The sequence below is a fragment of the Corvus hawaiiensis genome, chromosome Z (genome assembly GCF_020740725.1).
Source record: "Corvus hawaiiensis isolate bCorHaw1 chromosome Z, bCorHaw1.pri.cur, whole genome shotgun sequence".
Taxonomy (NCBI): domain Eukaryota; kingdom Metazoa; phylum Chordata; class Aves; order Passeriformes; family Corvidae; genus Corvus; species Corvus hawaiiensis.
Genome location: NC_063255.1, coordinates 70,124,304 through 70,146,125, shown reverse-complemented (window position 1 = coordinate 70,146,125; position 21,822 = coordinate 70,124,304). Strand labels below are relative to the sequence as shown.

The following is a 21,822-nucleotide window of genomic DNA, read 5'->3' as shown; positions in this document are numbered from 1 at the left end:
TTTCAGTCCCACACTGTGTGCGCCTCCTAAATGGAGGTGGCATCAGCTGTTTGTCTGTCTGCCAGTTTTCACCACAAACTGTAGAACTCCCCAAAATTAAGAACAGTGGGGAAGCCCTGAAGGCAGGGAACAGGAGTGGGTGTGGAAGGATACAGGCAAAGACACAGGTTGAACTGAGTGTGCTGTGGGGTAGGAAATTATTAATATTAATGCCTGAGAAGGGAAAATGGTAGAAATTCTAAATGGAGGAGTGCATTTACAGGTGCAGAAAGAGATGAGTCTGTGAGCAGTGTGTGTAAACAAGAGAGACAAATAGATTTTTTTGTTTTTCCTATAATACATGAGCTGCAACTTGGAGGCCTGATTTGGTGGCTTCTTCAGGTTTATTCTCTGGCAAAACCTTTACCTTCCAAATCCAAGTGATACTGGATTATAGCTGCCAGTTGAAATACATGCAAAGAGATATGCATAAAGCAGATTAAATTCACTCTCCTTTAAGAATCAAAGTAGTTTGTTTAAATGCTGCATTTGGGGTTTCCCAGACCAGGAAGACAGGATCTCCAAACTGGGATGCTAGACTGTCCTAGAAGTGGCTTCTATTTCAATGGGTTTTGCCATGTGACCATACAGTTTCACAGACTCTAAGATGTGTATTGCCTCAGCAATCCTGTAGTGTTTAGAGAAGTCCAGACTTGCTGCTTAGTTTGCCTGCTGCTGTTCATTTTTTTTTAAACTCAGTATGTGAATTAATCTTCAGGCACATTGCAGTGGTCACTGAAGACACCAAATAAAATCATTCATTGGTAGGGTAACCAGTGCAAATATCTAATTATTAGTAGGAAATTTTGTCTAATGGTCCAAATTCTTATTTCTTCCTTAATGACTATATTCTAGAGAAACACACACGCTGCTACTTTATAATTCCCTTTGATAGTTTCTTTATATTGTGCTTTGACTTTGAATGTTCCTGTTTATCTTGGCTTTAGGAGTTTGGAGTTTTTATATAGTATCTAAGATCATCCTCTACAGCCTGTTATTTTACTAAAAGTTGATTAGAAGAATCAAATGCATTTCTTGATTGAAAGCTGTTACTGAAGAGTGAGAGTACAAACCAAATAGTGCATTAACCACAATATTACACAAAAGCCAAGGAAATCACTCAAAATTTGCGATTTTTAGTGAAAAATCTGGTTACTCCAAGTTAAATGGGTGTAATGTTGGGTATTCGTGGCTTGAGTTAATTTGACAAACACTCAGTATTTTATATCTACTAAATAAGCATTTGTTTGCTTTACTGTTTTTATCCCTGTAAACTTGAAAAAGTATTAATTTAACTCTTTAGTTTTGCATTTGAGCTGAATAATCTGGTCCATATAGAAGCCAGTCATCATAACAAAAAATTATCAGTTAATTTGAAGTATTTTAAAGGAAAACTTTAAAATACATGGATGTCAGATTTTTTTCAACACGATGTAGACTAAAAGTTTCTGTAATAATTCTTACCCTTTGTCTTAGAATAATTGTATTTAATACAACATAGCATAGTTTTTCACTGAAGAACATCTTTAAATAAAGTGTAATTAATTCACACAGAATATAATTTTTTAAAGACAGATTTAATTTTAAAGGTATTTTGGTTTCCCAAAGTGAAACACTTTCATTATACATTTGTTTAATTTTTTTGTACAATGGAAATCTGAAAGTCTTTGCTATTGGTTTTGTAGATTAATACAGTTACACACAGCTACCCCCCCACTTACAGCCATTTAAACACTAAGTGAAATTTATTAAGATTATGAATGCTGATGGGGTAATAGTATTTAATTATTTTTAAATAGCACAATTTTTTTGCCATGAAATGAGGAGGATCTTTGCTCATATGTACCATTCAAATTTCATTTCCATTTGATGTGTGTTTTTAAAACGTAACTGTATTTTTAAAATCATTTGACCTGCAGGTGGAAATGGTGTATTCATTGTTATCAATGCTTGGTACTCATGATAAAGATGACATGTCAAGAACATTGCTAGCAATGTCTAGCTCCCAGGACAGCTGCATAGCCATGCGTCAGTCTGGATGTCTTCCTCTCCTCATCCAGCTTTTACATGGCAACGATAAGGACTCTGTGTTGTTAGGAAACTCCCGTGGTAGTAAAGAGGCCCGTGCCAGAGCCAGCGCAGCACTGCACAACATCATTCACTCCCAGCCCGATGATAAGCGAGGCAGACGGGAAATCCGTGTGCTCCATCTCTTGGAGCAGATCCGTGCTTACTGTGAAACGTGTTGGGAATGGCAGGAAGCACATGAACAAGGCATGGACCAAGACAAAAACCCAAGTAGGTTCTGCAAGCCATATAAAAACGTTTCGAGGATATATTAAAAAGAGTGAATTTACAGAAAGTACAACTTCAATCTGACTTCTTGTTGAATGTATGCAAGTTTTCTTATATACATACATGTGTGTGTGTGTGGTTTCTTCTTTAAGTTCAGCTAGTGTTAGGAAATAGTATGTGTCACAGATGTTATACCCTACTTACAAACTTTTTATTTAAATCTTAGACTTTGGTGTGCTTTCCAGATAGTACTTCTAGTGGCTTATATTTGTAATTTGTAAAATAATACTGACTGTGTACTCATTCTGTTTTACATTTTTACAGATAAACAATCCCAAATTGCTTTTCATGCAGATGTTCAGGAGATAGCACATTCAATTTGGGAGAGGGGCAGAGAGCACAAATTAAATAATCTCAATCTATCAATAGAAAATGAACCGTTATTTATAATGTTGTATATGAGAAATGTAAATTAATAGGATTTTTCTCAGGAAAATCAGTTAGAAAAATAGATTAACCTTCTTGGTTGCTTAGCTGCTTCTCTGAATTGAGAGCATCCCATGAGTGCAGCCTGTAGGTGTCCATGGCAGTTGGTCCATGTCCATGGTGTGACTGAAATCAGGACTGCCTTGTGCCTGGTGCAGTTCAGCAGGAGTGGGCTCTGCACAAGCTGTATCGGTACCATTTCTGCATAACCCAGAACCTAGCTCACAAAAGTATGAATTTAAAAACTTCTAGGTTATGAAACAAAGGGTTTAATTAACCATTCATAGGGATATAGCACCCAAAGAAACAGCGTATTATTTAATCCCACCAGAATATTGGACCATATTGTTTCACAAAGATTATTAATGTCTAAGAGTAATATGGTAATATTTTTGTACTCTAAGTCATATTTCTTACTCAACACATGCATTCAGGATTGCCCCTGATTTGTTTTTAAGCATCAAATGTATTTATAGTAGACACTTTTTTTAGTAATAGTAAACTAATTGTATGTTCATGGATAACTAGGAAGATACAAACCTGACCAAAACTGCAGCTGATTTATTTTTAAGATTAGATTTGCTCTGGAAAACTTATGATCTAGACAAAATCACCTGGGAGGTACTAATTGTTACCTGTTTCTGGATCAGTGCCTGCTCCAGTGGATCATCAGATTTGTCCTGCAGTGTGTGTTTTGATGAAACTTTCATTTGATGAAGAACACAGACATGCAATGAATGAGCTTGGTAAGATCAGATGTATTTCACTGACTTCCTCTGAGAAGCTTGCTAGAAACCATGGCACTCCTTGTGCATGTCACTGCATTTTTGCCTTTTTTTAATAATAGTTTAAACTATTAACAACAGTTCATTTGTGCCAGTTGTTGTCCCCTAAGCGATAAAAGCAGTTGAAATTAACCACACCATTTCCCAGTGGATAAATTATTATGTCAGTTACTGTTTTTTCTGGCATGAATTGTGAATTTTGCAAGGGTAGTAGTATTATGGAAATATTTGCAATTTTACAAGTATTGGACTTAAAATGGAGACTACTTCCTGAGATAAGAGGTTTTGGTTGGTGTTTTAGTGGGGCTTTTTCATCCTGCATTGGTTCCTGTTTGACAGCCTGAATTTTTCGTCCATGCTCAGTAAATTCCACACATGCAGTTTAACAATTTATATGCCTTTCTGGGCATTGTGGTTTTCAGATATTTGAGGTTTGTTCTGTATGTAAAAATGGAGTTTGTTCCTTGGTATATGTCCTGTCCATAAAATATTAGAGTACAGATATTCTTTTTTTTCTTACTTGGATTTTTTTTAAAGGAGGTTTGCAGGCCATTGCTGAACTGCTGCAAGTGGATTGTGAAATGTATGGACTCACAAGTGATCACTATAGTGTTACCCTAAGGAGGTATGCTGGCATGGCTCTGACAAACCTGACTTTCGGAGATGTGGCAAACAAGGTGAGAGCAGAACTGTAAACCTGCAGTAATTTCAGTTCATAGCTGTTGGAATTACAGCTCTCAACACAGGTGATAAAAATCTCCAGGATAGGATTTTGAGTTTGAACTCAAGGCAGGAGTTCCAAATACCTCTCTCATTCCATCCTGTTGCTGACAGAGAGCACCACAAACTGAATTTTGCATCATACAAGTATGATATTGGCTCTCAAATCATTTTTGTCACTGAAAGCAAGGATTTTATCTATTGGCCTGATTTTTTAATGAGAACTATGTTAGTATGGCATGCTAGTGATTATATAGCAACTGATTGTTTCTGAGAATGTTCAACTAAAATTTGGAATTGGGTCAAATTTTCTGAAGTTGTCAGTTATTTAACAATTACTGTCTAATGAAATTTTTCAAACCTCTTCAGGCTAGAGCTTGCTTTTAAATATTTGGAGCATATCGGGATCAAACTGGGCACTACTTCAGTCATTATAAGAGGAAATTGGTTCCCCTTACTTCTGACAAGGACATTTCTTTCAAAGGCTAGAAACTTCCAATAGATTTTTGCCCCAAAGTTAGCCAGCCTATGGATCTTAAAATAACTCCATACTGAAAAGACCTTTCTGCTCCAGAGGGAAGACTTTTCAGGAGCAGATGGAAATAACAGGCTTCAGAGAACTTGGGTTTTGTTCTAGGCAGTAGGTAACAACACATTGCTAGCTCACAGGGGTTTTTATATGGTGCAAAGCAAAGAAGGCTTCTAAAGTAGTAATGTTCCAGAACTGCTGTAAAAAATACAAAAATTTAGCACAATTTTACCACTTATGTATTGAAACTGATAGCTATGCTGAACTTTTTAGTAGTTTTAAACCAAGTGTTTATTGTAGACAATATATTTATTAAGTTTTTATTGAACTTCAGATATGATTTGCTTAAAACATCAAAACATTGTGCAGAAGCGGCCATCTAACCTGCTGTTTAGTACTGCTCACTTTCTTTATTCTCTTGATTCCTACCAGGCTACATTATGTTCCATGAAGGGCTGCATGAGAGCTCTTGTAGCCCAGCTGAAATCTGAAAGTGAAGACTTACAGCAGGTAATGCTCTTTTGACATTAAATGCTTCTTTTGTTGTCTTGTCTGCCTTAACTGTGATGTGAAATTTTTCTTGTACTCATTTCATTAATTAGGAAGTACATTCTTCTTGTAAAATATTCTTATCTTTGGGGTCATGTTCTGGGAATTTTTTGTGGTTTGGTTTTTTTTTTTTTTTTTTAATCATAATGCATGGGCTGTTAATCTTATTTTAATGACCCTGATCTATTAGTGTCTGTTCTAATGGGTCCTGCTGTGTAAGGGCAACAGCCTGAAAATAAAGTCTTTAGGAAGTGCTTAGGGTAATCCTCAGAACTGCAAGAGCAGAACTGTTGGAACTTGTGTAAAATTATTAAATATTAAATTATAGTCAACTTTAATTAATGCTTATTGTATACAAAGTGGAACAGCTCTTTGAAAGGAAACCGCTGTTTTCCTTTGCAGTCTGAGTGAATCACGAGATAAAAGAACAATTTTAAATAAAATTGACCTTATCTCTTAAAATGCTGGTTACAAAATATTCTCTCCTTTACAGGAAGAGCTTGCTAGTTACAATTGAGGAAAATATTAGAATTACAATAGAGGTTATTGGATAAGCTCTGTGATGTGGTATTAGGACAGGTATTGAGTATTCTTGAAAAGGGAATCACAGCCCCATGGGCCCTCTGACCCCTGGGGTGCCTCCAGCTACTGGCACCTAGACACCACACACAGACACACAGCAGGAAGTCCTTCACTCAGGACAAGTTATAAATCGGATTTAGTAAGAATATGGGACTGTCTGTACTCAAAAGGCATATCCACACAATTGAAAAAGCCTGTCAGCTGTTCAGATGTCGCTGTGCCTTTCTGTCCCCTGTGCTGAAAGATGACCTTGATCCATCTGTTTTCCTGCCTTTGAAACTTTTGGGTCCTGCCATCCTGCAGTAAGTGTTCTACAATTCCAGAATGCTCTTCCCCTGGATCCCATAAAGTGTCCCACATCTCCAGGCCAGGAGTTGTGGATTGAGCTGCCTCAGTCCAAAAGGGGCAGAGAGCTGCTCCGTTTGACTCCCCTGAATGTCACACCTGGGCCACGGGGCAGTGGGTCCACTGGGAGAGTCCTGGGAAGAGCGTGGACAGGGCACAGTTCCCACCTGCCTTTGGGCTCCTGTGCTCCTCTGGCTGTGTTGAGGTGGGCTCTGACAGGCTGGTGGCTCTTGTGGTGGCCTGGGAGCAGCCAGAGCAGGGTGTTCCTGGGCTCTTCCATCTGCTGCTGGATCTCCATGCTCCACTGCGGCCGTGAGCAAGGGAGCATTCACTACGTAACGTGAAAAGTTTATGCACTTCTGTGACCATGAGAACATCCACAGCTAAAAGTTTTCTATTAAAATTCATTTCATGAGGGATATGCATGCTTACAGCAGCTTGTGAGTGGATGGAGTTTAATGTGTAATGACTGCCCACTACAGTGACAACCTACCTCAGTCTAAATGCTGCCAAGTACAAGGACATCTTCTGGACATAACTATTCTGCTTATAAAAGGCACAGTGTATTTTTAAAATACTTTAAAGAGCTTTATAAATACCAAAATAATCATACCGTCTGACAGACAGACAAGTATTATTGTTCTATTTTCTAAGTGGAGAAGCTGAGAAAAATATTATATTAATCTCTCCCCTGAGATGACATAACTCTAGAACAGACATGAGAGTAGAGAAAAATCTATATTTTTTGACCAAATTTTCTACTGCTGTGGGAAGCAGGGAACCTGATTTCAGATCTCTGGTTTAGGTACCAGCACACAAAAGCCAGTACCTTTGATCAACTTGATGCTGAAACGTTAGAGCAGTCTAACACAACAAAAAGCAGGTGTTAGCAAATTTTAGTTCAGTAACTGAACATGACCATTGTTAATTATTCATAGCATTTGATAAGTCCAGGAGGAAAGTCTGATAACCTGCTAAAGAAGTATCTTATCTTGAAACGTGTTATTTTTCTTTCACATTTTGCAGGTCATTGCAAGTGTGTTGAGGAACTTGTCCTGGCGAGCAGATGTAAACAGTAAAAAGACTCTAAGAGAAGTTGGAAGTGTGAAAGCATTGATGGAATGTGCATTAGAAGTTAAGAAGGTATCATCTATAAGTGATGAAATTGAATTTTTGAGAGATTGCATTTATTTTACACAAAGCACTAATATTGTTTGACCATTTTTGATAGCAGCAATTAGTAAAACAGTTGATGGCATTCAGGTAACTTGCTTTGAAGAAGAGTTTGATTTAACATAGCAGCAGACCACAATGGAGCAATGACACCTCCAAAGCTACTATTGGTCTAATTTTATTTATGAGGGTTGGCCACTTTTGGTTTTCAGTTTCATGAGCTGTGCTGTTGAAATAGTCTTTCTTATAATTTTGTCATTTAATAAAGCTCTTTTCAGTTAGTTAGAGATACCACTTTGTTGTGTAGATGGAAGTATATTCCATTCCAGAGTCTCCTGCCAACTGGTCTTCAAGCCCTTTCTATCATTGTGGCAGCAAACAAGTATTGTGGCACGTGTTTCTGAAACCTCTGGGGCAGGCAGTACCAAATCCATAGCTGAAGGAAGGAGCAAAGTGAACAAAATATGTGTGCACTGCTCCCTGCACCCAGCTTACTACCCCAGAGCACAGAATTGGAATGTACACAGCTCTGAAGCGAACTTAATGTGTTTCTGAGAGCGTCAGGTCAATAGCTGAAAACTCCTGTTGCTGTTTTCCTAGGAATCCACCCTGAAAAGCGTTCTGAGTGCCTTATGGAATTTGTCAGCACACTGCACTGGGAACAAAGCTGACATATGTGCTGTTGATGGTGCTCTTGCATTTCTGGTCGGCACGCTGACATACCGGAGCCAAACAAACACTTTAGCCATCATAGAAAGTGGAGGAGGAATACTAAGAAATGTTTCTAGCCTAATTGCTACTAATGAGGACCACAGGTAGGTACATTTCTGACAATTTTTAGCAGTTCCATATGTATATTTAATAGACAGTTTCTTTGATCAAGCCTTAATATAAATGCATGTATTTCGTAATTAAAAACAGTTAATTTGTAGTACATTTGATAAGCTGGGTATTTCACTTACATAACAGGAATATGCAAACAGATTAACAGCTGCTGCTTGTTAATGATGAACTGTACTAAAAGCTAACTATTCGTATTTGTAATAGGATTTGGTTAGCATTCAGATGGAAGCTAGTGGAAATACGAGTTATTTACACTGGAGAATTCTTGATTATCCTTTCTAAGGGCAGAACTTGTTTCTAGAGTAATAGGTTTCTGTTTTGCTTTGTCTCTTACCCTTTTGAAATGCCACTTACAGATGTTTGTTTTCAATTACTTAACACCAGGCAAATCTTGCGAGAGAACAGCTGCTTACAAACCTTATTACAACACTTGAAGTCACACAGTTTGACAATAGTTAGTAACGCATGTGGGACCCTGTGGAACCTCTCTGCTCGAAATGCGAAGGATCAGGAGGCACTGTGGGACATGGGAGCCGTGAGCATGCTGAAAAACCTGATTCACTCAAAACACAAAATGATAGCCATGGGTAGTGCTGCCGCTCTACGGAACCTCATGGCAAACAGGCCGGCAAAGTACAAGGATGCCAACATTATGTCTCCAGGATCAAGCCTTCCATCTCTCCATGTCAGAAAGCAAAAGGCACTGGAAGCAGAATTAGATGCTCAGCATTTATCAGAGACTTTTGACAACATTGATAACTTAAGCCCAAAAGCATCTCACCGCAATAAGCAGAGACATAAGCAAAATATATACAGTGAGTATGTCCTGGATGGCACCCGCCATGACGATGGGGTGTGCAGGTCGGAGAGCTTTAATGCTGGCAATATGACTGTGCTCTCACCATATGTAAATACTACGGTATTGCCTGGCTCCTCCTCTTCCAGTAGAGGAAACACAGAAAATTCTCGATCTGAGAAAGACAGGAGTGTTGAAAGGGATAGAACAGTAGCTTTAAATACCTATCATCAAGCTGCAGAGAATACTGGGAACTCCTCTAAGAGAATAGGAATGCAGATTTCTACTGCTGCAGCTCAGATTGCCAAAGTTATGGAAGAAGTCACGAGCATGCACATTCCACAAGAAGACAGAAGTTCTGGTTCCACTTCTGAACTACACTGTTTGACAGAAGACAGAAACGCCCAGAGGAGATCTGCCTCTGCCCATACTCACTCAAATACATACTTTCCTAAGTCTGAGAACTCGAACAGGACATGTCCTGTGCCTTATACAAAAATGGAATACAAAAGAGCTTCAAATGATAGTTTGAATAGTGTCAGCAGCAGTGACGGCTATGGTAAAAGAGGCCAAATGAAACCTTCCATTGAGTCTTACTCTGAGGATGATGAAAGTAAATTCTGTAGTTACGGCCAATATCCAGCTGACTTGGCACACAAGATTCATAGTGCAAATCACATGGATGACAATGATGGAGAACTAGACACTCCTATTAATTATAGTCTTAAATACTCAGATGAGCAGTTAAATTCTGGAAGGCAAAGTCCCTCCCAGAATGAAAGATGGGCAAGGCCTAAGCATATAATAGATGATGAAATGAAACAAAATGAGCAAAGACAGCCAAGGAACCAAAATGCAACTTACCCTGTGTACACTGAAAGTGGAGATGAAAAACACATGAAATATCAGACACCTTTTGGACAGCAGGAGTGTGTTTCTTCCTTTAGATCAAGAGGATCCAGTGGCTCAGATCAGAACAGAGTAGGCCCAGCTCTCGGAATGAATCAGAAAGTAAACCAGTCCTTGTGCCAGGTTGATGATTATGATGATGATAAGCCAACCAACTATAGTGAACGTTATTCTGAGGAAGAACAACATGAAGAGGAAGACAGACCAACTAATTACAGCATAAAGTACAATGAAGAGGAACATCATGTCGATCAGCCTATTGATTATAGTTTAAAATATTCGACAGAAGTTCCAGCACCTTCTCAGAAGCCATCTTTCACTTTTCCAAAGACTTCTTCAGTGCAGCTCAATAAAACTGACCATATTCCCCCAAGCAGTGGGAGCACATCAGCCCCCTCAGCTGGATCAAAGAGGCAGAACCAGCTTCACCCAAGCTCTGCACAAAGTAGAAGTGGCCATTCACAGAAGAATGCCTCCTGTAAGACTCCCTCTATTAATCAGGAAACTATACAAACTTACTGCGTGGAAGATACCCCAATATGTTTTTCAAGGTGCAGCTCTTTGTCATCCTTGTCATCAGCTGAAGATGAAATAGGACGTGATCAATCCACACGTGGCACAGATGCCAGTAATACACTGCAGATTGCAGAACTGAAGGAAAACAGTGGGACTCTGCCTACAGAAAGTACAGCAAGTGAAATTGCATCAACAGCACAACACATCAGAACAAAATCCACTAGACTTCAGACTTCTAGCTTGTCTCCTTCTGACTCCTCTAGACATAAAGCTGTTGAATTTTCTTCAGGTGCCAAATCTCCCTCAAAGAGTGGTGCCCAAACTCCTAAGAGTCCACCAGAACATTATGTACAGGAAACCCCACTCATGTTTAGCAGATGTACTTCTGTAAGTTCCCTGGATAGTTTTGAAAGCCGTTCAATTGCTAGTTCAGTTCAAAGTGAGCCTTGCAGTGGAATAGTAAGTGGTATTATAAGTCCCAGTGACCTTCCAGACAGCCCTGGACAAACAATGCCTCCAAGCAGAAGTAAAACACCCCCACCTGCTCAAGGAGTTCAAGTAAAAAGAGAGGTACCTAAAGGAAAAGCACCTACTACTGAGAAGAGAGAGCCTGGTCCTAGACAGGCAGCTGTAAATGCAGCTGTTCAAAGAGTTCAGGTACTGCCAGATGCTGATACACTACTACATTTTGCCACAGAAAGCACACCGGATGGGTTTTCTTGCTCTTCTAGCCTGAGTGCTCTGAGCCTTGATGAGCCATTTATACAGAAAGATGCGGAGTTAAGAATTATGCCTCCAGTTCATGAAAACGAGCATGGAAATGAAACAGAACCTGAACAGTCAGATGATACAAAGGATAACCAGGAGAAGAAAGCAGAGAAGCCAGCTGAAGCAGAAAAAGACATTCTGGATGATTCTGATGATGATATTGAAATACTGGAAGCGTGTATTATTTCTGCAATGCCAACAAAGTCTTCACGTAAAGCCAAAAAGCCTTCTCAAACATCTGCCCCAAAAATACCTCCTCCTGTAGCCAGAAAGCCCAGCCAGTTGCCAGTTTACAAACTTTTGCCTTCACAAAGCAGACTGCAATCACAAAAGCATGTGACTTTTACTCCAGGAGATGATATTCCACGAGTATATTGTGTTGAGGGTACACCAATAAATTTTTCAACAGCTACATCTCTGAGTGACCTGACCATAGAATCCCCACCAAGTGAGTTGGCCAATGCAGACAATGTGGGTGTGGGAGCAGAGTCGGGGGAGTTTGAAAAGCGGGACACCATTCCTACAGAGGGCAGAAGTACTGACGATTCTCAGAGAGCAAAAAGCTCAGCTGTGACTTCCCTGGGCCTGGATGATGACAAAACAGAAGAGGGTGATATTTTGGCTGAGTGCATTAACTCAGCTATGCCAAAAGGAAAAAGTCACAAACCTTTCAGAGTGAAGAAGATAATGGATCAAATTCAACAAGCATCTTCATCTCCAAGTAACAAAAACCAACCAGAAGGTGAGAAAAAGAAGCCAACATCACCGGTAAAGCCTGTTTCCCAAAACAATGAGTACAGAGCACGTGTGCGAAAAAGCACAGAGCCTAAAAGCAATGCTAGTAATGAAAGAGGCTATCCAGAGAACAGAGATGCAAAGAAACAGAACGTTAAAAATAATTCAAGAGATTTTCATGACAAATTGCCAAATAATGAAGAGCGTGTAAGAGGAGGCTTTGCATTTGATTCCCCTCATCATTACACACCTATTGAGGGAACTCCTTATTGTTTTTCACGGAATGATTCCCTGAGTTCTTTAGATTTTGATGATGATGATGTTGACCTTTCAAGGGAGAAGGCAGAATTAAGAAAAGGAAAAGAAGGCAAGGAAACGGAAAGTAAAGACAGCTCTAATGCCGAACAGTCTCCAAATCAGCAGCCAAGTAGCAGGACACAAGTCTGTCAAAAACACCCAGCGGGCAGAAGCCAGACAAAAACTTTCTCTCAGTCAACTAAAGATATTCCAGACAGAGGAGCAGCTACAGATGAGAAAATGCAGAATTTTGCTATTGAAAACACGCCTGTTTGTTTTTCTCGCAATTCGTCTCTTAGCTCCCTCAGTGATATTGATCAAGAAAACAATAACAACAAAGAAGGGGAACCTGCAAAACGTCCAGAGGCTCCTGAGCCACAGGTGGAATCCAACAGACCACAGACTTCTGGTTATGCACCTAAATCATTTCATGTTGAAGATACTCCTGTATGCTTCTCTAGAAACAGCTCTCTGAGTTCTCTTAGCATTGACTCAGAAGATGACCTTCTGCAGGAATGCATTAGTTCTGCTATGCCTAAAAAGAAAAAGCCCTCAAGAATGAAGAGTGATGGTGAAAAAAATAATTCCAGAAATACAGGTGGTATACTAGCAGAAGATTTAACACTGGATTTGAGAGAGATACAGAGACCAGATTCAGAACATGGTTTTTCACCTGATTCGGAGAACTTTGATTGGAAAGCTATACAAGAAGGTGCAAATTCTATAGTTAGTAGCTTGCATCAAGCTGCAGCTGCTGCATCACTGTCTAGACAAGCTTCATCAGACTCTGACTCTATCCTTTCCTTAAAATCTGGTATTTCTCTAGGGTCACCATTTCATCTAACCCCAGACCAAGAAGAAAAACCTTTCACTAGTAATAAAGGTCCAAGAATTATTAAGCCAGGAGAGAAGAGTACACTGGAGTGTAAAAAAGTAGAATCAGAAAGTAGGGGAATCAAAGGAGGGAAGAAAGTGTATAAAAGTATGATCACAGGAAAAGCTCGCTCCAATTCAGAAGTCTCAAGTTTGAAGCAACCACAACAGACAAGTGTGCCTTCAATTTCACGTGGTAGAACAATGATCCATATTCCAGGAGTTCGAAATAGTTCTTCAAGTACTAGTCCTGTTGCCAAAAAAGGACCCCCACTCAAAAACATGAACTCCAAGAGTCCCAGTGAAGGCCAAAGTTTGACTAGTTCTCCAAGAGGAGCCAAATCATCAGTGAAACCTGAGCCAGCTCCTGTGACTAGGCAGCCATCAGGGTTGAACCAGAGTGGATCAAGTAAAGGGCCTTCTCGATCAGGATCTAGAGACTCCACGCCTTCTAGACCTCAGCAGCAGCCATTAAGTAGGCCTCTGCAATCTCCTGGACGAAACTCAATTTCCCCAGGAAGAAATGGTATCAGTCCTCCCAACAAACTGTCACAGTTGCCAAGAACATCATCTCCTAGTACAGCTTCAACTAAATCCTCAAGTTCAGGTAGAATGTCATACACACCACCAGGCAGGCAGATGAGCCAGCAAAACCTTACAAAGCAAACTGCCTTACCTAAGAGTACCAGTAGCATTCCACGAAGTGAGTCTGCTTCAAAGGGGTTAAACCAAGCTCTCAGCACTGGTGGATCAAACAAAAAGACTGACCTATCCAGAATGTCATCCACAAAGTCTAGTGGAAGTGAATCTGACAGATCTGAGAGACCTGCTCTTGTTCGTCAGTCAACTTTTATTAAAGAAGCTCCAAGCCCAACTCTGAGACGGAAATTAGAAGAGTCAGCTTCATTTGAATCTCTGTCACCTTCCAGGCCAGACTCTCCCACAAGGTCCCAACTACAGACCCCAGTTTTAAGTCCATCTCTTCCTGATATGTCGTTATCCACTCATTCACCTGCCCAGAGTTGTGGTTGGCGAAAATTAGCCCCTAATCAGAGCCCTACTATAGAATATGATGGAAGACCAGCAAAGCGTCATGACATAGCTCGTTCCCATTCTGAGAGTCCCTCTAGGTTGCTGATCAATAGATCAGGAACATGGAAGCGTGAACACAGTAAGCATTCCTCATCACTTCCTCGTGTAAGCACTTGGCGAAGAACTGGAAGTTCCTCCTCAATCCTGTCAGCTTCTTCAGAATCCAGTGAAAAGGCAAAAAGTGAAGATGAAAAGCAGCATGGAAGTTCTCTTTCTGGACACAAGCAAAGTAAAGAAAGCCAAGCACCAGCAAAAGGTACTTGGAGAAAAATAAAAGAAAATGAAATTCCTCAGATAATGAATGATCCTCAGCATTCTTCTTCGGCTGCCACAAATGGCTCTGATTCCAAAACCCTCATCTATCAGATGGCTCCAGCTGTCTCTAAGACAGAGGATGTGTGGGTGAGGATAGAGGACTGCCCAATTAACAACCCTCGATCTGGAAGGTCCCCAACTGGAAATACTCCCCCTGTTATTGACAGTGTTTCAGAGAAAGGCAGTATGAATGGTAAAGATCCTAAAGAGATTCAAGAAAAGCAAACGCCAGGGAATGGAGGTGTTTCTGTTCGTACTGTTGGCTTAGAAAACCGTCTGAACTCTTTCTTTCAGATAGACAGTCCAGACAAGAAAGGCACCGAAACAAAGCCTCTGCAGAATAATCCTGTTCCTGCACCAGAAATTAACGAAAGTACTGTAAGTGAGCGTACTCCATTCAGTTCTAGTAGCTCAAGCAAGCACAGCTCCCCCATCGGTGCTGTCGCAGCAAGGGTCACTCCTTTCAACTACAACCCGAGCCGCAGGAAGAGCAGCGTGGACAATAGTTCTGCTCGGCCATCACAGATTCCAACACCGGTGAATAACAGCACCAAGAAACGCGACACTAAGTCTGAAAACACTGACTCCAGTGGAACACAAAGCCCTAAACGTCACTCTGGCTCTTACCTGGTAACTTCTGTTTAAGTGCAACAAAAAAATAAATAAAACTGATGTATTATATACAGCAGCTACTTAGAAACTTTGTTTCAAATGAAACAAAAAAAAAATGGGGATTGATTTTTTTTTTGTTGTTGTTTTTATTTGTTGTAAATAGCTTTGATTCTTGTTAGATGGTCCTTGTTCTGGAAGCCATATTTGATAGTATACTTTGTCTCCACTGGTGATATTTTGCAGGAATACCTGACTGACAGTTTGGAATAAAATTGCTAACGCAAGTGTATTTGTACAGTATGTTTAACATGTATTCCCATGTTTAACATGCATCCCATCCCATTATCCTTTAAATATTGCATGTCATTGAAATCATGGAATAGCACAGATGGAAATGATGCAGTCATATTGCTTTATCAATAATTTCTAGATTACAGACCAACTAAACTACATCAGGGAAGAATTGGTATTATTTATGCAAAAAAATATACTCATGTTTAGTATTTGTGAGTTCATCTAACCCAATAATTAATCATGTGGCTGTGAAATTCACAGTAATATGGTTTCCTCTGAACAAGCTTTCCTAGCCTGCTTTTCTGCATGAATGGAACTGATGGTTCATTTTATGAAGTAACGATTAACATTTCTGTGGTCACATAATGTGCATAGATAGTTATGGTGTAACAATTTACACTTTCTTTGTGCTCTGAAAAAGAAAAAAAAAAACAAAAAAACAACTGTGTAACTGTAAAACCTTGAACAAAATTATTTTACCTGAATTAGATTTTATCTTAAAGTAGGTAGAATTTTTTTGCTATGCTGTAACTTGTTGTATATTCTGGTATTTGAGGTGAGATGGCTGCTCTTTTATTAATGAGACGTGGGTGATGTCTCAACAGAGACTAAAATGAACATTTCAGAATAAATTATTACTATATGTAAGTTGTGTGTGTCACTTCTGCATTGCATAAAAATACAGGATTTTACTTTGTGATGTCACCGTATAATGGGGTTGTATGCACTTAACACTTAAGGCCTGATCTGGGATAATCCTGCACCTTCAAATATCAGTTCTTCCTTATCACTGGCAAGTGGCTGTTGTAGGATGCTTTTAACATTGCAGGATCAGGCCTTAGATCTTCTGTAATATATTTGTAATTGAGACAGTTTCACACATCTCAGGTGCATAACAAGGCTAAAGGCAGGGTATTTCCAGTAGCCACGCAGTATAATTGTTCTCATGACTGCAAGCCTGAAACAATGTTGTATCTATACAAATAATATTTGTAAAACAAAGCATTTTTTGATTGGGGATATAATGTAGAATGTGAAATAGTGACTATAAGATGAAATTTTGCTTCTATTTGCGCTCTCTGTGCTTTTTTTTAATTTATTTTTTAAAAATTATGAAGGGAAAAGTATCGCAAGAATCCCATGGCAGCAGGAAATTTGTTACTGTAGTAGAAAAATAATTTTATGCAAAACATGACATTTGCTGCCTCAAGCCTTTTTGATGCAAATATAGATTGTGCTTGAACAATGCTGAAAAAAGCAGATTTGTGCTTTAAAAATATAAATATAGTCTGGATTTAGATGAGGATTACTTCACAGTAGAAACATGAGAGAACAGAACATGAACCATTCTGTGCATGTTTGAACAAACCATGAAACGAAATGGTAGATCAGTTTTGTTGTATCTCAACTGGACTGTTCTAAAGTAGCTTTCTAAATAACTGATGTGTCAGAATGTCCTGATTTCAGGAAGCCCTGAAATAGAGCAACTTACCTTTATGGTAGCTTTAACACAGTTGCAGAGTGTATCACTTCTGTGGCTTTTGTACTTCTGATCCTGAAATGATTCAGTTGAATTCATTATAGATCATGTTCTGATGTACAAACACAATCGAGACACTATCAGAAGACAGAAGTCAATTTATATAAAAGCCACTACCAAAAATACCTGTTTGGCAGAAGTGGTATCTTATTTGCTCTTTTGTTCCTTGCTTCCTGTCAGATTTGCTTAGAGACATGCCATGTTCCTGTATCACCTGGTGAACCTATTAAGAAGCAGCACTCCTCATGTTAGCATTTGAAATATCTTACATATAGTATCTTCATTGAACTTCTAATATGAATTAATATTAGTGTCCTTTTAAAGATGAAAAAAAAACGGATTACGTCGTGTTCAAAGTCAGGACTCCTGCTGGAGTAGAATACAGAACTCCATTCTTGAGTTTTAAATGAAAGACCACTTTTGTTGTGAATGTTGTGATTCTTTTTATTTCTTTTTTAAATTATTATTTTCTGCTGGGTTTTTAACAACTGATAGAAAAATATACTACATAATCCACAGTAGTTGTTTAACACCGGCATTACATATTTGTCCTGTCAATTTAAGAATTAAACTCAGTCTCAGAAAAGAAATTCTGATTTCAGTTCTGTAACTGAAAAATGACTGGAATCAGTTTTTTAATCAGAAGATTAAAAAAACTATAATTGTATGCGTATCAAACACCAGAATGTCTTTGAAAATTGCAGTGGCTTCTCGATATAGACTTGGGGATACTTCATGATCATTATAATTGGAAAGTTTCTCTTAGTATCCTCTTAAGTAAACCTATATTTGTAGCAAAGACAGGCTAGAGAAACTTTCCAACTATAAGGGTAGTGATACACTAAAATATGCTTCCCATGGGAGTTGTTAAATTTCCATTATAGAAGTTTTAAGAAGAGGTTTATGAAACATCTCATAGGGATGGACTGTAGTATATTTCATATTGCCTGTGTGCAGAGATGGGTGATCTTTTCAAATCTCTTCCAGATCTACATTTCTCTGATTCTTTATCTAAAATACTTAGTATCCACTAAGAGCCTTTCAGAATATTTAAAGACATCCATGATGTTTGATTTATGATGGGGATATAAAGTTATATTCTATAAGCTTAACTAAAAAACAGATCCCAGAAACATAAAATCAGAAACATGAAAACTGGTTGCAATAAGTATATTTGGTCTTGGATTTTGTTAATGATGTCTAGATACATGATAGTCAGATTTGATTTATGCTGCTAAAGATAACCTCTCATTCCTTGGTTTCATTAGTATGAAGTTGCCACAGCTGGTAAGAGGACATTATTTATGTCAAGGCACAACAAAGAATAGCAAGGAGCTAAGGAAACCAAGACTCAATTTATTGTTCTTCTGGGATGCACTGCCTTTCTTTCTACCAATATTGGTAGAATTTTTTTTGTGCTCAGACCTTTATTTGTCATTGAACTAGCTTATCGTACCTAGTGCATACCAAACTTATACTTAAAAATCAGTTTATACTGAAAAATAACTCATAAAGCTCATTTCAGACTGTCTAGCTTTGTCCTCTTGATGTAAAAAGCAGAGATCTGACCTCCCCACAATTTTTAATTAGTTTACTTTTTAAAATGTGCTTCCATTTTAATTTCTTGCAGTGTGCTGCAATTAAGGTTTCTGCTCAATTTCTGTGAAAGCTCTTCTGACTAAATATTGCAATCTTTAAAGGGGAACTAATCTATTTCTATTTTTCATGTGCAGTTCTCTATCAAGAGTATTTTCCCCAGAAAGATTAAAGATAACGCTCATAATTCTGTCAGATACGACAGCTTGAAAATTGAAAGCCTTGCCACAGTTTCCTGATGAGACTGGAATATTGTTTCAAGCAGGATTTGGCTGCAGAATACAAGTATAGTTTATGCTATAAATGTCAGTAAGCTGCAGTATTCTTCAACATAGACTAGAGCCTTTGATGGCTTTGGGAAGTTAGCTGCTCTGTCCTTTTTGGTAAAGGAGGAGGGAGAGAAAAGGAACAATTTCAGAGACAGTCATGTTGTCCTAGGGATGTACTTTTCTTTCTTCCTCAGTAATTTACATAAGCTGCACCAGAGAGAGAACAGCTTGTGCACAAATTAATGAGGTTTTATTTTGAAGTATACCAGTAGACCACAGAACTGCAGAACCTTTGTTAATCTGAAAATGGAATTATTTGATGTCTACTTTGGAGTACTTCATAGCTGTCCATCTCTTTGCTCCCCCTAATAGAAGCTGGTATTACCAAGAAGGTAACAGTGTATTAGCTTCCTCTTTCTTCTTAAGGATAAAGATCCGTACAATTTCCAGAATTGAAGAAATGGCATGTGCTGTTGAAAGAAGTTTTCTTCTCCATTCCATGCTCCTGGCTGTGAATCCTGGCTCTTATGTGACCTTTCAATGGACTTGCTCACCTCTTACCTGCTCCCCTGATGGCGGTAGTAGGATTAGTGCTGCATTACTATGCTGGATTTGCTCAGTGCACAGTTTTACAAGTGCCACCTGAGCCAGCAAAAAAAAATAAAATAAAACAGCTAGTGCTGGTTGAAAGAGGTTGGGATGGTTTCCTTTATGGGTGGTCACTGGATTGAGCCATTACAGGCAATTTTAAGCCAATATGCTAAGTTTCAGACCTTCACCCCTTTTGACATAGCAAAAGCAAATTAAAATAGGATTTTTTTTTTTTTGTAACTGAATTTTTGCCTAACGGCCTCTAGTGCTTTGCATTTAAGTACCTTGTGTTTGGGTAAGTCCTTTATCCTGGAAATTCTGACAACTAACTTCAGAAGTATTACATCAATGTACAGATGTGGAAAACATATTTCTTCATCAAAAATACCCTCCTCCCACCCCCCCCCAAAAAAAAGTCTACCATATATAAACTTCTGGGAGACAGTTTTTAGACTTGCAATATTAAATTCAATGCAGTAAATCCTTCCAGTAAAAATATTTACTGCATCTATTTGTTTTCTAGAAGAGGCTTGAAGAGGGAGATAGCATCTCCCTTTCTTAATGAGGTCAGTATTGTAGGGATAATCTGGAAAATGTTTAGGTAGACTCTTCTTACAAGCTCTTCTATTGTTACTAGATGCCTCCCAAATGTCTTTTCTCATCTAGCTTTCATGAAATAGTATGAACAGCCATAAGAGCGTCACTAATGATCATGTGTAGACTTCCACCTAAACATAACTTCATACATCTACTGTAATGCCTTGCAAAGTTGGATCCACCTGTGCGACAGCTTTGTTCTTGATGAGATGTGTGATTTGGATGAAGCTGTGAATCAGAAGTGAAGTGTCAGTTAATGTAAAGCATGACTTTCTCCACGTTTAAAACTCCGAGGACCTTGATACCAAATTACCCAAGTGTATTCACTCTCTGGTTCCACAGCCATCTCCTTTGCACTTTTACATTTAACCAGAAGAGATGCCCACATTTAATTTCATTTCAGATCACATGTAGAAATAAGATTCCTGCATCATAGTTTCCTATATGCAGAATTGTATCTGTAAATGTGTTTATAGAAAATGTTACGTAGCTAAGGTTGAGTTTTTAGTCAGAATGGTAAGTTAACTGCTTACGTGTTGTGTTTGGTTACATATTGGAAGTGCAAGGGAATTTGGTGTGGTGCAGAAGAGCTTTAAGAGTTCACAACATAATTAATGCAGGTGTCAATTAACTTGTGATGCCAAGATGAATTTTCTGCTGTCAAGTTTCAGTTTACCAGATGTGCTGTTTACTTACTCTAAGATTGGGTAACACCTCCCTAACATAGATTGCAATTTACCTTTCTTATGAAATTTCCACATAGTTACAGGCTTATGCATTAGTGAATTTCTGCCACTTCAAGATTTAAAGAAATTATTTGAATTTTGCTGTTTGTGAAAACATCCTTTGCTTGAGTGGCTGTAGAATTGCAATTAGGGTATCAGGAATATGTAGAGGGAGCTGGTTCACTCGGCAAAATGCACTTCTGTCCAGAGCTCAAGCCATACATACAAAAAGTATATCTAATGCCATCCTTTTTGGTGGGATCTAACATGAATAAAGTTTGTGCTGGTTCTCTGCAAGTAAACTGTCATCCTGTGAGATCAGATGAATTTTCCCACCTGTAAATGTTGTTTCTCTTGAACAAACTTGGCCCACAATTATCTTTCCTTCAGTTTTGTTGTTTGCTTCTGCCTGAGATGCATTACTGTTTATATCCTAACTCTGTAATTAATTCTTTCTTCAATTATTCTAATGTATTTTGTTTCACAGTATACTTATTCTGAATTTAGTCTTGCTATGCATAATTTATTTATTACTTGCAGTGTTATATAAAATTTCCTCCTGATTGCACCCTGTCAGAGTGGAATTGTTTTCTTGGCTACTACTGAAAGTTAGGTGTCTCTCCACTGTATTAGAAACATGATTTCATTTAAAAAGGAATTTGTTGTTAAGATACTTCAGTAATTCAGTATATCAGAACAAACACTCTAAAAAAACCCATGCGTTTTAATTTTAGTGATACTCACATTTCAGATAAATAGTGTAAAAAAGAAGCTTAAAGACCTGGTTCACCAGTAGAGTTCTCTGTTCTCTTCTGTGTTTCACCTTAGAAGGAACTGCTCAAAACAGTATCTAGTTCTGACACAATGTAATCCCATAATCTCTCTGTTACTTACGAAAGTTTCACAAGGCTTATTTCATTAACAGTCATAAGCATAGCAGAGACTATTAAT

The 21,822-nt window shown here is 38.6% G+C and overlaps 1 protein-coding gene across 8 annotated transcripts in view; it reads left to right on the top strand.

Moving 5' to 3' along the window:
• The window catches only part of LOC125320065 (signal recognition particle 19 kDa protein-like), a 107,698-nt gene that overhangs the window by 74,305 nt on the left and 11,571 nt on the right, over positions 1–21,822 (top strand). For 7 of the 8 annotated variants that reach the window (XM_048292032.1, XM_048292033.1, XM_048292036.1 and 4 more), the window contains 7 exons: positions 1,959–2,337; positions 3,471–3,566; positions 4,143–4,282; positions 5,287–5,364; positions 7,357–7,473; positions 8,104–8,318; positions 8,731–21,439. In XM_048292032.1, the coding sequence (XP_048147989.1) occupies positions 1,959–2,337; positions 3,471–3,566; positions 4,143–4,282; positions 5,287–5,364; positions 7,357–7,473; positions 8,104–8,318; positions 8,731–15,292 (7,587 nt within the window). In that variant the 3' untranslated portion in view covers positions 15,293–21,439. Of the gene's footprint in view, positions 1–1,958; positions 2,338–3,470; positions 3,567–4,142; positions 4,283–5,286; positions 5,365–7,356; positions 7,474–8,103; positions 8,319–8,730; positions 21,440–21,822 lie in introns of those variants that run through there. The other variant, XM_048292037.1, reaches the window with a different exon arrangement.